The sequence below is a fragment of the Seriola dumerili genome, unplaced genomic scaffold, assembly GCF_002260705.1.
Source record: "Seriola dumerili isolate Sdu_G_001 unplaced genomic scaffold, Sdu_1.0 BDQW01000321.1, whole genome shotgun sequence".
NCBI lineage: Eukaryota > Metazoa > Chordata > Actinopteri > Carangiformes > Carangidae > Seriola > Seriola dumerili.
Window position 1 is genome coordinate 3,863,804 of NW_019174576.1, and position 16,513 is coordinate 3,880,316.

Below are 16,513 nucleotides of genomic sequence, written 5' to 3' on the forward strand. Positions count from 1 at the left end.
CATTTGTTTGGAAACTAAAACACTGCACTCCGCCGGCGACAACTAATTCACAAAGATGAGTCACCGAGAGGATGATCGACAACGTTCAGTGGTTCCGTGGTTTTTTCTGGCGGGACAAAGTCCGGTAAGCCGCGCGATTCTCACCCACAGAGCGATAAGCGTCTCTCGGTCACCTTCTGAAATGATGTCTTGTGGCGACGTGCGTGGCGCGCCAGAGTGCGTGTGAGTGACTGACCGATAGTCTTTCTGAGAGAGAAAGAGAAAGAGAGGCTGGATATAAACAGCAGCCAGGCTTTCAGGCAGCGACAGCCGGTCACCCAGAGAAGCCATCTCGACTCTCTCTCAGCTCCTCAGACCCATGCAGGATGCCCGGAGAGCGCCGGGGAGTCCTGGTCCAGCTCAGCCCGAGTTCATGACGCTCTGGGCGGCCTCGTCATGCGTCTCTTGCCCGAGCCCAGCGCCCAATCCCTCCGGCTCCTCTTCCTCTTTATCTTCGTGATGGGGGTGGCCCCCTCACCGGCTCTCACAGCCGGCTGCCCCGACAGATGCGTGTGCGACGACCAGCTGGTGGTCCAGTGCGCCGGACAGGAGCTCACCCAGTTCCCCAATGACCTGCCTCTGGCCACCCGGCAGCTCATCATCTCCAACAACCGTATCGGGGACCTGCCGGCGCTGCAGCTCAACTACCTGTCCGATCTGGTCTATCTGGACTGCAGCAACAACTCTCTGACCGAGATCTCCGAGTCCACCTTCGGGAACTTGCGCAAACTCGCCTACCTGGACTTGTCTTTTAACACCCTGCTGCAGATCGAGGACCGGACTTTCGGGCCCCTGGCGTCTCTGGTGATGCTCCGGCTGACGGATAACCCGAGTCTGGGGGAGATCCACTCGGATGCCTTCTCGGAGAACATGGCTCTGCAGGTGCTGGATGTGAGCCGGAACAACCTGACGGCCCTCAACATCAGCAGCCTGATCGCCCTGCCTGCTCTGCGCTCTCTGGGGCTCAGCGGCAACCCCTGGAGGTGCGACTGTGACACGGAGGACCTCTGCCTGTGGGTGCAGATAGAGGGCTTCAAATTCCAAGGTGAGGATGGTTGGGGTCTGAGAGATGTACACAGGAACATTTAGGCTGATCTAAACTGTCAAAAACTGATTGAGTAAATGATTATTTACTGTTTAGATTACCTTTAAAGACTTGTTCTGGCAGTGGCAGCTCATAATGATAATAAACATATCCTGCCTGAATGTGTCCTGTAAACCCACACTGTGCTCCTGATCAGGTGCAGCAGGTAGATTTCTTGCAGGTGGTCTCTTGTTTGTTTGGCTCTGGAAGTGGGATTTTCTTGCTGGCCAGTTTCCTGGCACGTAAACAAACAGTTTGTGCGCTATAAGACTATGAGCCAAAGACACTCCAAGGTCTTATCATTTGTTATTGTCACATCAGCTCATTTAGATAATTTGATTGTGGGCAGCTTGGTCAGTTTAGTCCCTGATGGTGGGCCACTTATTGCACAATTGCTTTCCTTTTATGTTGTGTATATGTGTGCACAAACACACTTCCATGTGCACCCCCACATGTGCACAGATGCAGAGTCAGACGCAGTTTTTTCTCTCTGCACACACACACACACACGCACGCACGCACGCACGCACTAAGACTCCAGAGCTAATGGTTTGACCTCAGAGTCAGAGTAATCTGAAGAGTTCGTTCCCCTGCTCCTGTCTGCATCACAATCCCCTCAAACTGCCCTTCATGTCTCAGTAGTGTCTCAAGTTTACCCCAGCAAATCAGCAGACTGGCGTTAAAGTTAGTTGGAAAGCAACAGCCACCTCAGCCGTCCTTTCTGTAAATAGCGGATGATTGATTTAAACCGACCCACGAAATCTCCAAAACGGGCCTCGTGACCTTCTCAGAGGGGACAAGCCGAGATGATCTTTGCTTGTAAATGTTAATTGAGCTTAGTTCTAAGCAGGTGAACTGGGTTAGGTCTTGTAACAGTGTGGTCTTGCTTATAATAGTTGTCTGTGTGTGTGTCTGTCAGCTTACATCCAATTGATCTTACACTGTGTCGTCCGTCTGGGTCCTGAGGGCAGAGATAATGCTGAGAGGATGATTGTGTCCTTTTGTACCTGTTTTTTTTTTTGGCCTGCCCCTTCCTGTCTGCAAACACACACACACACACACACACACACACACACACACACACACACACACGAACACAGCATGCACCTGGGTGTGCTGGCGCTCCCACCACCGTATGCTTTGGCCCCTCAGTCCAGATGGTTAATGATGGTGCTCAAAAAAGCTGGACTCATATGCTCCCGTTAAGGACAGTGTGTACGTGTATACATGTGTGTGTGCGTGCGTGTGTGCGTGAGTGCGTGCGTGCATGTGTGCGTGTGTGTGTGTGCACGCGAGTGACTCACTCAGTGAGTGTGAGTCAGTGTGTGATCTGGAGGTTAGGAGAGACCCTAAGGGCCAGGTCCTGTGGGAAGCAGGAATGAGATTAAGGGACAAGGAGCTTGAGAGGAAGGCCACTTGAAGACAGATGCTCCCCAAACTTGTTATCCACCTTCACTTTCACATCACACTGAAGTATACACATGCATGAGCGCACACGCGCATACACACACACACACACATTCACACATACTTAATGTGCACACTCTGTTCTGCTTTTTACCTCACCAGTTTCCACACAAATACATTTCTGCAAGAAAAAAAATATCAGACAAATACTCAGAGAAAAGTGCTTTTGAATCCCAAGTGGCAAAACACAAAACACCCACAGCCAAGCCACTGTGCATTCAACATGAACACCGCTGTGCTGGTTTAAATTCCAGCAGATGACTATGAAATTATAACTAAATTTGTCATATTACACTTTAAGAGTTATGAATGTGACCAGAGGAGTTTGGACTGTACTTCGTTAGGAATACACATTACAGCAACACACACACACACACACACACACACACACTGACCTGTCGGACTGACAAATCATGTATTGAATGTACAAAACAACCACAGTAACCAGTTCAACAGAGTGAATCAGGTCGAGTGCGTGTGTGTGTGTGTGTGTGTGTGTGTGTGTGTGTGTGTGTTTATGTGGTCATGCATGCCCTCTGATCTGACTGCAGGGCTGTGGGTCTAATGTACAGAGATTCCAGCTGTCGTTACCTCTCAGTGTGAGTATGAATCAGGTGTATGTAAGTAAGTGTGTGTGTGTGTGTGCGTGTGTGTGTGTGTGTGCGTGTGTGTGTGTGTGTGCGTGTGTGTGTGTGTGTGCGTGTGTGTGTGTGTGTGCGTGTGCGCGCAACATCTTCAATCATTGGAACCGTTGATATTGCTGCTGATGATGTGTTTTTTAATTACAATATTGATTATCGTAGAAAACTCCTTTAAATAAAATTCTTTTTCATTTTCTGTTTCAGTGTCAGTGTTTAGGTCTGACACAAGCATTTTCTTGTTTTTCTCTCTCTAAGTAAGTCACCCACTTTGCTATTGTGTCCTGCCATGTGTCAGTGACAAAGGTTGACTCTGACAGCCCCTAAAGTCAAAGTGTGGCTTCGGGTAAACAGCGAGGTTGGCAGGTGCATTTAAGCCATGTCTGGCCAGAAGAAAGAGAGACAATAAGTCAAGTACGAAATATTCTGTTTACTTACCAGTCTAGAAGAAACGCCGCACGAAAGTTCAGCATCAAACTTCTGTTACTCACCAAGAGAGGTCTCCAGTTGTGGAAACCAATGTCAATACTAACTCGATTTGCTTCTATTTCCATCACTTCTTTTCTTTAACTGAAGTTAGCATGCTAACCGGCTAGCTCCGGCCCGTCGCGCTATGTTTTGGTACTGAGTCAGTGTCCAGTCTGCCCTGAAGAAGCAGTGCTGCTCAGAGAGCGTATTATACTCTCTTATATTGTAAATGCAAAAATGGGAGAAGCTCCTGGCAAGACTAATAAGTAAACAGCGGTTAATGCTAATGCTATGTAGCAATAGAAAAACTTAAAAAATAGCTCCCGTAACCGCTGTTCATTTGGTCAAAGGTGATCTGGAGTCTTTGGAGTTCTTTTCTCTGCCTCATGTTGCTTTGAAAACTCTCATGTCAAACACGTTAAATGTCAGAAGTCCTTGTAGACGAATGCTGCTGGGTTGTATCAAGCCTTATTTGACCTGGGCTTGTTTATTTGTAATTGTAATGACATTGCATAGTAGTAAAAGTAATTTTCTATAAAATTTTTACATTAGTTTGTCCACCGTATATCTATACTCTCTTAATGTGCTCCAAAAACTCAAACTTTCCTTTTCCTGAGCACCTAAATATTCTCTATCAATTATCAGAACGTGGGGAATGTACCTTCATTTCCTCTCTTGTTGTAATGGGATTTCAGCTTGTTGAACGACCTGCTGTACTTGCTGTAGGTCGATTCTGACAAGTTGCTCGGCTAAACTCACAGAATGTAAGTGGCTTGTCCTGGGCTGGCAGAGTTGGTGCTGTTATGGCTCCAGTGTTGGGGCAAAGTATTTCTGGCTGCTCATTGGTGGCCCAGGCAGCTCACAAACTTTAGGCAAAGAGCCAAGGCAGAGGGCCACACACAGGGCAAGTGTTAAATATTCATAAAAAGAGAGAGAGGAACAGAGGCCACGGGTTCAAAGAAAGGAAGAATAAAAGAAAGAAGCCAGTTTTTCACAGCAACTGGATTTGATTTGTCTTTCATGAAAGTGAATCGTAGATTACTTGAGAGATGAGACGAGCAGAGAGACCAACTGAAGTAGCGTGACAAAAGGATAGAGGACAGAAAGATGAGCCGAGGCAGAGAGGGCTGAGAAATTGGGCAAACAGATTAAGATGGACTTTGGATACAGAGAGGGAGAAGAAAAAACAGACAGACTATAGAAGAGTTACCAATGGTCTGTGCCCCAGATCTGTCACTCAAATCCATTAAAACATTCATTATGACAAGGAGGCATCGATTCAATTTAATACAGGTAGATGATACATTATTTATCAGCTGGAACGATTCCTCAGACCCATCTGGTGCGGAGAAGCATATCGAATTCAACCAGCCTACTTGTTTAGTAGCGTCGCCTGTATGTATTTTTATGTCCCTGTGCATTTCGCGGTGTGAGCTTGAAACCAAGATTGATGTGATGCTTGTGTGGGTGTGTTTGTGATGTGATCACCTGAGGCGCAGAGGGGAGGCAGCTCAGGTGTGCGAGTCCGTGTGCACGCCTGTGTGCGCGCGTCTGCGACCAAACAAAATACAAGACGAGAGAGTAAAATTGGAAAAGAGAGCGGAGAGTGTGAAGATGACGGAGCAAAATGGAGTGAAATGGAAGGATGTGGAAGAAGGAGGAAATGGACTGATAAAGGCTGAAGGGGAGACATGAAGGGAGAATAAATGCTAATATGCCAGAGTGGGAATAAAAAAAGTGGGAGGTGATAAAGAGAGCATGACTGATAAGACGGAGCGATAGATGGAAAAGGAGAGAGAGAGAGCTGTTGCTATCTGACCTTCACTCTCTCTCTCTCTCCACTCATCCGCTGCAAGAGGAAGAAAGGATCATACGGAGAAATGATGGAAAGGAGGATGGTGGTAATCTGACTAATGCCGTATTTGAGAGGGAAAGGAGTGTGAAGGCGTGTGTTATTCAGCCCTAGTGGATGTGATGAAGAAAAGGTCAGCTATTCTTAGTCTTCGCCAACCCCAGTATGATGCGTTTAGCTGGATAAACGTTGAGCGATTTGAGCTTCACTGTGAAGGAGGGTCCTAAAAGTCTCACATCATTTATCATAAACGCCCCATAAGAACAGTTTTGGACATTTACAGGTTAAAGGATATCTGGGGATCTTTAAAATTAGGTTGAAAAGAGAAACTTCTATGTCTCTGTCAAACTGAGTTTATTGGATTAAAACTTTTCTTCGTCACGTACCAAGTTCACAATTTGAGACAGAACGCAAATCTTATGGACATTTATCACTAATTGATTAAAAAAAAAATTCTTAAAATGAGACAGACGATATATAAGAAAATCTGTAGAATACAAATGAAAAGATTAGAGAGGCAAAGCAGAAATCCAAGATGTTCAAGTAAGGACAATCCAAGTCTCATATCCATCTGGAAATAATTTATGAAATAACAAATCATATTTTATTCACACATCACATTTGCAATTCCTAGGTACCTAAAAAAAAGCTTTGTACCCAAACTTTTAACAGTTTCAACTCACAGACGTCTTTTGATCTGCAAAACACCAAATCAATGCTTACCGGGCTCTGCTGACAACAAGAACAAGGACATCAAAGCCCCTTTGATCATATGGACATATGGATTCATAAATAATAACTCAGGTCCTGTTTCCAGTACCCTGCTTCCACGGGGAGGTCGGAAGTCAAGGTCAGCTACAGAGCGCCTGCACAGGAGCTGGTAGAGACTGAAAACCTTGTGCAGTGAAAGTCAGAGAGGCTGCTGGTTAAAGAGGTGTCACGTGAGGTTGTTTAGTTGTCTGGTTGCATGTAAAACACAGTGTGTAGTCAGACATTAAACAGGAGGCTTTGGTTAATTCTCTGTCATTTGGGGAGGGTTGAGGGGATTCCTGTGTCTACAGCCTCCACCTCCCCCTCTATATGAGACCTCAACCATACTGATTACCACATGCTATGGCATAATTAATCTGCTTATAAATAGCTCTGCTCCCAGTTCATGGGACAGGCTCTTTGCCCCGCAGGTTCATACCGTATCTGTGTAATGTGAACATACTGTACACATGCATGCATGTGTGTCAAATGCATAAATTACACCTGCTTTTTGCTACCCTACAAAACCGCAGGCGTCTAATCTTGTGTTTGCGTTCACGGTGCAAACACACCGGTGTTGTTGTCATTCCGCTGCTCATTGCTCTTTTATGCGTCGTGCAGCAGAGGGGGGAGGGGGGGGGGGGTTGCAGGAAAAACAGAGCAAAGTTCAGAAAACAGTCAGCAAATGTTTTTCAGTGGCGTCTCTCCCCTACGCTAGCCCCTCACCCAGGGAGGTGACGAGCCTCGCGCTCTGTCAGTGTGTCAGTGCTGAGCTTGGAAACCATCCAACTGATGATTTGACACGGAGACTGCATCACCCAGTCGCAGTGGCAGCCACTCACTCATGCACACACACTTCTGCACAGGGTGAAATCTCACAGATGTATACACAAACATAAACAGTAACATTTGTGCTATCTGGGTTGCTCACTTACGCATTCTCTTTTGAACCACCCTGTAGTTTCATTCGCATTTCCCGGGAGACTCTGCCTTTGTGCGTAAGTTGTGAGTGTCTCGTGCACTGTGTGGTTGTAACTTCAGCGTGTGCCTTTGTATTTGACTATTTCTGTAAATAATTTAAGTGTTACATGTGTGTATTCCTCTCATTGCAGCTGTTTATTTCCTTCAGTACTATTTACTTCCTTACAGCCTCTGGCCTGCGGTGTGTTATAGGGCTGCAGGGCTTCATACTTCACGACACAGCCTGCATAGTGTCACAACACTGTCACAACCCTGGTAAATATTACCGTAACACAATGAAATCATGCCCTGCACTGCAACAAGACGGGGCTTAGCACAGTGAAGGCAGACAGGAGACCACCGTGCTCTCCTTCCCGTCCAGCTGGTTGAAGAGAAGGTGAGAACTTCACAATAGTTACATCGTGTCCAACTACCATATACCGGGGTCTAAGTGCAGGGCAAGAGGAGATGTTTGTTGCCAAAGATTAATGTTTGCTGGTTTCGGAGCAGTCTAACTCATAAAGAGGGCAGAGTGGGGGGCCACGCTGCATCTATCTTATGCTGCAGGATTTCCCAGCGAGTGCTTATTTAAGGTGAAGAATTATGGAAACTGCAGTGCAGCAAGCATGCAAAAAAGTGTGAATTCTTCAGGGCTGCAGCTACTCTGCAGGAACAAAGAGGACACACACATCTTCCCCCTGCTTCACTTTCTCTCTCTGAGGTTCAAATGCGCACACACACACACACACACACACACTCTCTCTCTAAGTGTGGTTTAGTTCCTGGGGTACTTGTCTCCTTCTACAGAATAATATTATGAGTTCTGCACATCCGTGACTTTTTAAATTCTATGTACCAAAGTTAAAGCTCATGTTGACCAGTACTCACCTAAACAATCTTATGGATAGATTTTCAAAATCACATCAAAAAAAAAATCAAATATCTTGTTTGAATTAGTGCCTCATAAGCAGCCACAGAAATGCACAATCTGCTGAGGAGGTTTTTCCCGCCCTGTTATAGCTCAAACACAGAGTCATAACTGGAGATGATAAAAAAAAACACCAGTACCTTTAATTTAGATGCTGTAATTAAAGAGATTTGAATCCCTAAATTATTGGGCCTTTAATATTGGCATACCAGAGTATTATCCCTCACTAAAAATGCCCGGGAATACATTAATAAAGACGAGATTCGGTGAAAGAAATTGTGCTGGTGAAAAACAGGGACAAACACTGAAAATGTCAAGGGCATTCTGCCAGAATGATGTCTGAGTGGTTTTCCAGCCTGAGTGATGGGAAGAGTGAGAAAACACTGAGTGACAAAGAAGCAGACGGTGGAGAGAGACTGAACGGAGCCTGAATCATCCCGGCTGCCACCTTGTCCTGTGTTCTTCAATAATGCTCAAATTATTTTCTCTCATCTCTGTTTATAGGAGGAAGTCATGAATTCTCCGCAAACGATCGGTGGCAAATGGAAAACAATATTTACAGTGTGAAATTCAGAAGCTTTTTCTTTCTCGTTTGGTAGACAAAGAAACATTATACCTTATTTATAGTCCTTATATATAATCTGACAATATTTAGCTCTGATCTGACATTTGCACACACAATACAGCAGCACAGGCCAATTTAAATACAGTATGTTTGATAAAAACAACTCTACATTAAAGCCAGACTATGTAACTACTGGAAGAAGAGATTACGCAATCTTCCACATACAAATAATTCCTCAGAAGTTAAGCGCATTTATTCAGTCCAATACACTTAATTTAATTGCCGCAGTCCTGGTCGGTCTGGTATGACCAGCAGCTTATGGCGGCTAATTGTTTCGTTCATATAAACAAACTTAAGGTAAATATTACAGCATAACACACACTTTTTAGTCAGTTCACTGATTCCACAGTTACAGTTACAATAGCTTGGCAATTTAGCTTGTTTTAACATCAGCTCATGATTGTAGCTGCAGCAGCCACTGTTTTGCAGAAGAAGATATAGTCTACATCACATTTAGCACTTGAAGCAGCAGCACTTTGTCAAGTGGGACTCCTCCAAAATGTCACTAACATACTGACAAAGTGAGAGCTGATGGTTGAGAAAAAGATCAGGATTAATATAGTTCATATTGATCCTTTATACAGATCTGTAAGAAAGTTTCCGACATCTCTAACTCCAAAATTGATCTTTTACTCAGAGACGTTTTCGCCACGTCAACAACCTTTGGGTGACAGACAAGGTTTTTCATTTTGACCTGGGCTTGAAACAGCTTTGTAACTGCAACTTCACCTGCCAAACTCTGGTTGAATGTTGTTTTAGAGATTTGTCTTGGCGTTCATCGTGCTTTTCTTTGACAGGACACCAGGCAGCAGTAATACGCATCCGAGACCTGTGTAAAAAAAAAAAAAAGTCTGAACTGTGGCGAAGTGCAGGAAACAGAGATGGAGGAAGGACAGATGACACCCAAATACCCTGAGGGACCCGTTTGCTGTTGTATGTGTTTGTACAATCACTGATTGCACCTCACTGTTCCAGCATCCAGCCATGAATCTTGTACTGTAAGAAGTAATAGACAGCAACCTCACTACACACACGCACGCACGCACGCACGCACGCACACACACACACACACAAGAAAAAATGCTCACACTGGAGGCAAGCTTAATGAGACAGAAAGGATCAGCTAGCCAGGCCAGGCCGTCACGGATGGTGACAGAGAGTGACAGAGGGAAGGCCAGTCAACTGATCGGCCTTACAAGGAGGGAAAGAAAGACCAAAGAAATAACGAGAGAGATAGCGTAAGGAAGTTCATATAATTCAAGTTTTGTTTTTGTTTTTTGTTTTTTGTTTTTTTTCCGACACATAAAGACGGATAAAGCAACATAAGACAACAATGTACAGTAAATCATCGAAGAGCACATTACAGAACTGGCAACACGTTTTCACAGTAAAAATGTCACAACTATTTACTTCCTATTACATTTCTTTTCTTAATAAATAAGAAAATGAGTCCAAATCTCGCAGAGATCTCCATCGTTCAGTTCAACTCTTCGGCAAAATAAGGCTTTGTCTTACTCTTCCAAAGGTGAAGAATAATAATCCTTGAAGGAGCCATAGAGTCTGATAATACCTGCTGGTAAAAGAGACCCGTCTCTGGTTTCTGCAGCCACTCTCCAATACTTTTGGATAACCGGTTTCCTAAAAGGAGAAACAAAGGAGCGATTCTACATTAAATGGAGGACGGCACCTGCTTCATTGTTACATTTCCAAAAGTAATTATCACCCATTAGTCCCATTTTTTAATCTGCACTGCTTTATGATACCTGTGCATAATTTTGTAATTTCTCGTTGTTAGCACCTCATTTATCCTCTCCTGTGTTTGAATTAAGACATTTGACATAATTTCACAGATAGAGATAGAATAGAATAATATTTTGTTCCCTTTTTCACTTGAGGAAATGTGCTGGAATAGTGAAAGTGAGAGGAGACAAGAGGAGAGGGAATATGAAATGACAGTTTGGGGAAGCCTCTGCTGAGGGACTGTTAAAACTGGGGTAGGACAAAGTGTCTGCTGAGTGTGTTTACTTGCTCACCTCATCTGTTGCTATTGAATAACTGCAGCAATCGCAGCACATCACTAATCACTGTAATGACTTACATAATGTCGCCTTCTCACTTAATAACCTAATGTCCCCCGGCCTCACCTGCGTTCTCTACCTGGACAGGGAAAGCTGTCAGCTGAACACAGACAAACAGATGCATACACACTAAAACAACCATCTGTTCCAGTCGCAGTCATTCTGCAGACGCTGGGTGTGATCCTGACCTGTTCTAACTTCTCAGGACATTCATACACACACCACCATCGTGTCGCAGCACAGTCTCAATCCATTGCTCTGACAGGCCCAACGTAACCTGACAAAAGCATCAGCACAAATTGTCTCCTCAAGTCTGAGACAACACCCTCTGGTGAGGTGATCGATAAGTCCGTATCGATCGTGAACTTTATCAGACCCCCTGCGGATATGTTGTGAACTCTTTCCTCTGCGGGGATGTAAAACCTTTTCAGAAGACCAAGCAGGCTGAATGAGTATTTTTAACCCTTGCAGACATACAGTGGAAGTAATCTGTTCAGCAGACTAATCTGTCCTGTGTTTATCTCAGGCCTAAATCAGATATTAGAAGAATAATGCACTTAAGGACTTGTGAAAAGGGATTAGGTTAATTTGTGTGATGTGTATTGTATGTACAGATACCAAACTGAGCTCTGAGGCCAACACTTTGGTTTCATAACCCACCGCCTCACAACAGGCCTCCTCTCGCTCTTAAACCAGTGCTGCTGCTGCTGCTGCTGCTCTTGTGAAGCCCTGGCAAGCGGTCTCAAAAATATAGATCATATCCAACTATTCTCACCATCCTTCCCCCATCCCTCATTTCCATGTTCAGACCTTTGGCTTTATTGGTAGATGAGTGCAGTTTAATTAACATTGTTAACAGCAATAATCCATCAGAGGACAGGACTGCAGCCAGATGCACTTCTCTCCTTTGCCTCCTCTCTCATCTTCTGAGGTCAGGCTCACTTCATCTGTACTTTCCTTTGAGTGTGTGCATGCGGATATTTCCGAAATGCTCTCTGCGCCTGTGCATTTGTTTCCCACTCCGTCTCTTTTTCATGCTCCTTTACTTTCATCTTGAAAAGTGCCATCTCAATCCGCCTGTCTATCTCTCTTTCGGCCTTCTCATCTCTCACATTGTTCCCAGCTTGAAAAAAAAAAGGAACTCCTTTCTCTTTTGGAGAGCAAAATTAAGCATGCGAGGAAAGTGGGAGAAGAGGAGCATGGGAATTAGTGGCGCTGGTAACGAGAGATGAAGTCAGATGAGCTGATAGAAAAACAGCACATACTGTATCCTGCTCTCCTCTTGTCTCTGATCACACCATTAGGTACATACAGAGCACCCCCCCACCCACCCCACCCCACCCTCTTCTCTCTTGAACACTGCATTCATCCTAATTAAAATACGTGAGGGTACTGTATATGCTAATGCTGCAAAGTCACTGTAGCAGAATGAAAACATGCAGCAGGGCATGTCGAGCAGCGCCCAACTGTTTATGAGCAAAGCACTGAAGCTGCTACTCCAACTCTGGCCTTTGACCTCTCTGTTGCAAAGGATCAGACGACATAAATAAGCTCTTCGCTGTCTTCAAAGCTCTGGTTTTTGCTGGTATGTCGGCCTCTCCGTGTGGTCGACAGTCGTCCCGGCTGATTATCATCATCCTCATTATGAACAGCAGATGTTTTGTCATGGAAAACACTCATCTCCTTATCTCTGCGCTGCTGCACACTGATTTGTTAGTGTATGATGGTGATGTGCACGAGGGGGTGGGAGAGTTGACGTGTCAGAGGCCTGCAGTTGAGTGTAGTCGCCCTTTGGTGCATGTGTGTGAGCGCACGTGTGTGTGCGCAGCATAATAATGTTGCTATGTCCTAGACACCAAAGACCTACATTACTCAGAGGAAATCTATAGTTTCTCTTGGGATCATTTATCACAAAGGTTATCACTGCATTCATAACGACTTGTGTTTGTGTGTGTGTGTGTGTGTGGGTCCTGGCTTTTGTCCGTTGTACACCTTTTTCTCTAGAGTAATTACGTTTTTTTTCTCTTCCATCTGATGCCCTTCATCTTCAACCATATACACTGGGCATCCTCTGCCACTGCTCTCTTTTATACTACATCTTTCCTTACTAATCTCCTGTCTCTCTCACTTATCTCCCCTCTCTTCTCTCCTTCACTTCCAGACGAAGGCCAGACAGTTTGCCACAGTCCCCTAGAGCTGGCAGGCCAGCGGTTGGCGGAGGTCGGCATGCAGCTGCGGGCAGACTGCCACCAAGGCCTGGGCTACTGGGACTACCTCTTCTTCATCGCCATCGGCTTCGTCATCTTCTCGGCCGGCACGGTGTCAGCCTGGGTGATGGGCGTGCTCATGGTGCTCTATGAGCGCTACAGCAAGCGGAAGAGCGAGGAGCTGGACAGCGATGACGAGGACGATAGAGGAGGGATGGGTGGAGGAGGGGGAGGAGGAGGAGGAGGGAACCAGGGGAACGGGGATCTGAGCAAGCCTGGCATGCAGGTGTGACAGACTGATGAGGAACAACATGAGAACAGGAAAGACAGAGAGGAGGAAACAGAAGTGATGAGAGGACTCTGAGACCAAAGGCTCTGCAACGAACCAAGATCTGACTGTCTCTCTTTGAGTTACATATCGCAATATGCTCTTTAACATATTGGACAGAAAGTGCGTGTGTGTGTGTGGGTGTGTGTGTGTGTGTGTGTGTGTGTGAGAGAGAGAGAGAGAAAGAGAGACAGACAGAGACAGCAATAAGGATGACTATGCCTTCACTTCAGGAGAACAGAATGACCTCTGAGATTACTGAGAGCAATAACCCCCATACACACACGCACGTGCACACACACACACACACACACACAAACACACACACACTGCCTGTCTCAGCACAGATACTCTATGGAGCTGGATTCTCTGACTGGGCGGATGTACCTGTATACTATGTGAAGTGCTCTTGAGTAACACCCTGAAAATGATAATTATAACAATGTGAGCAACACATTCAAACACGCACACACACACACACACACACACACACACACACACACACACACACACACTGACTACATCCATGCAAAATACATTAGAAGATACTGGGAGTCACAAAGAGAGTGATGCCTTAGCTCTGCTACAATAAAAAAAAAGGGAAATCTAGTAAGTATCAGTATTAAAATGTGTTTTTCCTGAATGCCTTAAGGCAACTCACTTGAAATAGTGAACAGTCACTGTTGTCTCTTATAGACAGAATCTGTCCAGAAAAAGCAAAAGTACATTTTGGGTCATAACAGATAAGACAATGACAAAATAATGTGAATGTAAAACTAGGAATGGACTGCAATAACAAATATAAGCTTACAGTTTGGGGACTTGGAGCTGCTTGTGGGATTAACATGTTACTTTTGAAGTTTAAAGGCACCCTGTGGAGTTTTTGAATACTAGTGGTGCTATGGAGCAATGATTTGGTAAGTAGGTCTCCTTTACGTTTGTATCTTGTGCCCTACTGGTATGAGACAGTGACGGTTTTCTGCTTTGATACTGATGGACAGTCAGAGGAGAATCATTGTAGCATCTAACAGACATGATTGTTAGTTTCAACATACTTTCAAAACTCAGCTTTGTTAAAAGGCTACAAGGATACAAACAAATGCATTTATGTGATAAATTCTGAATGTAAACATAATTGTCTTTGTTAACGAGCAAACTCCACAGGGTACCTTTTAAAGAGCAACTTGACACCCCCCTGAAAATCTTGTTTTTGCCGACTTCTGGTTGGTTTTACCCTCCTGTGATATAGAAGGAGGGTAACACCCTGAGTGTGTCACTACTCTGTGACATCGCTGTCGGGTGTTGTTACAGGTGCAACACCCAGTGACACCCATCAGTAGTCCATTTTTAATTCAATTCAATTTTGCATCCAAATGTAGCACAAATTTTAACTGAATAGAAAATCAGCAAAAGAAAATACAAATGAAAGCAACATCTCCATTCACTACGTGTGACGTGAATATGAGGAGTTGTGGTCGCGTGCTTCATGTATGTCATGATTTATACGCTGTTTCCACGGCACAGGGAAACACTGCATTTCAGCCTGATGTTCAGTTATTTTTAGAGGTTATCCCCCTTGAAGGATGGGCAGACGAAGTCTACCTATAGCGACACTATGTGACTGTATCATATCTTTTGTGTAGTGTGTGTGTGTATGTTTATCTTCATGTTTCTGTGTGTACACGCTTTGCTGCACTGCAAGCCGCTCTGCGGTTGTTCCTCACTCCACTCTACATGGTCTTCAAACCCGCTGTAGTTGTAGAAGTGGGGCAGGTTCATGGTGGCTGCACATGAAGACGGCGTCAGGGTGATTGAGTCAGTCATATAGCTAACAATGACTGTACACTATGTGACTGGAAGCCTCGCTCGGCTGACCTCATGTTACAGTCGTGCACATACAGACCGCAGTCTATTTCCCAGCTGTCAGTGTGGAAGTAAGCCTCAGGAGTAGTAGTAGTGTGTATGTTCATGTATGCGTGACTGTGTGTGTGTGTGTGTGTGTGTGTGTGTGTGTGTGTGTTTAAGTGGAGCAGAGCGATCACAGAGTATCTCTGTGAGCAGCATGGACGAGTGATTCATGAGCCCAGACTGATCCTCCTCCATCCTGATCCGCTTCCGCTCCGTCCGGCACGGGACGGATGGGCAGTTAGAGATGATAAACGACAAACTCTGGATAGAGGTGGGGTGGAGGAAGAGCGGGGGTCACCATCAGAAGCGGGAATTCATCCTGACTGATGTACTGAGCAGCTTTATTGAAAGACTGATTGATAGTTGGGCTTTTATTAATTTCTGAGCTGAGTGGCTTCAAATGCCTCGGATGAATGGGCATGACTAAATGATAACTCTCTAGAGGGTTTGGCAGACCGTGTGTGTGTGTGTGTGTGTGTGTTTGTGTGTGTGTGTGTCAATGAGTATATCTGTGCTTACATGTGTGCATGTTTATGGTTATTTCCATCTTGGTTTATGATCACCTGTACGACAGTATATCTATAGGTGGATGCAGAAGAGTGATAACAGTTTTTTGTTTTAAATTATTATTATAGGAGGGTAATTTGTAATCAAAATCTGTCACACACACTTCCTCCCTCACTCAAACACAAGAACCTGCTCACTCTTTCCCTAATACACACTCGCACACGCATGCAGACTCACCCACATGCACAATAAAACTCAAGGGCACAGCTAAAGTCAGAGACGCAGGCCCGAGAACATTAACACTCCTGTTTTGGTCTCTCTTACCATGCATCACTACACCCTCTTATCCTCCCCTCCAACCTCAATCTGACACTGTTATCAGCTTTCACACAATGCCAGCACACACATACACACACACACACACACACTGCACCTATAAATTATCTGTTAAATCTTTAGGCTGTCATTATCAGATCATTTGTTCAAAGGGAAGCTTAGAGGCTTTAAAGGACCTGCAGACTGCTGGTGTCAATACTTCTTAGGTTACATCATATTCATAAAAAGACATTTGACCTACGTGAACGTGACCTCACAGCTACATACCTGAACATACCCCTAAACATAACGCTTCCTGTTTGGAAGGAGCACAGCTACTTTGCTCGGCTGAATGTCAG

The 16,513-nt window shown here is 44.8% G+C and overlaps 1 protein-coding gene across 1 annotated transcript; it reads left to right on the top strand.

Annotated features, from left to right (window-relative positions):
* Positions 1 to 435: 435 nt before the first annotated feature.
* LOC111231914 (leucine-rich repeat-containing protein 52-like) lies at positions 436 to 13,388 on the top strand. The gene is made up of 2 exons (XM_022759187.1): positions 436 to 1,084; positions 13,051 to 13,388. Exons 1-2 carry the CDS (start codon positions 436 to 438, stop codon positions 13,386 to 13,388), a joined length of 987 nt encoding a protein of 328 aa, XP_022614908.1.
* Positions 13,389 to 16,513: the final 3,125 nt, after the last annotated feature.

Bases quoted from the DNA above. Each gene is read 5' to 3' on its own strand.
- LOC111231914 (XM_022759187.1), top strand. From the start codon at position 436: ATGCGTCTCTTGCCCGAGCCCAGCGCCCAATCCCTCCGGCTCCTCTTC. The intron at 1,085-13,050 runs GTGAGGATGGTT...CTTCACTTCCAG, and splicing joins AGAGGGCTTCAAATTCCAAG to ACGAAGGCCAGACAGTTTGC.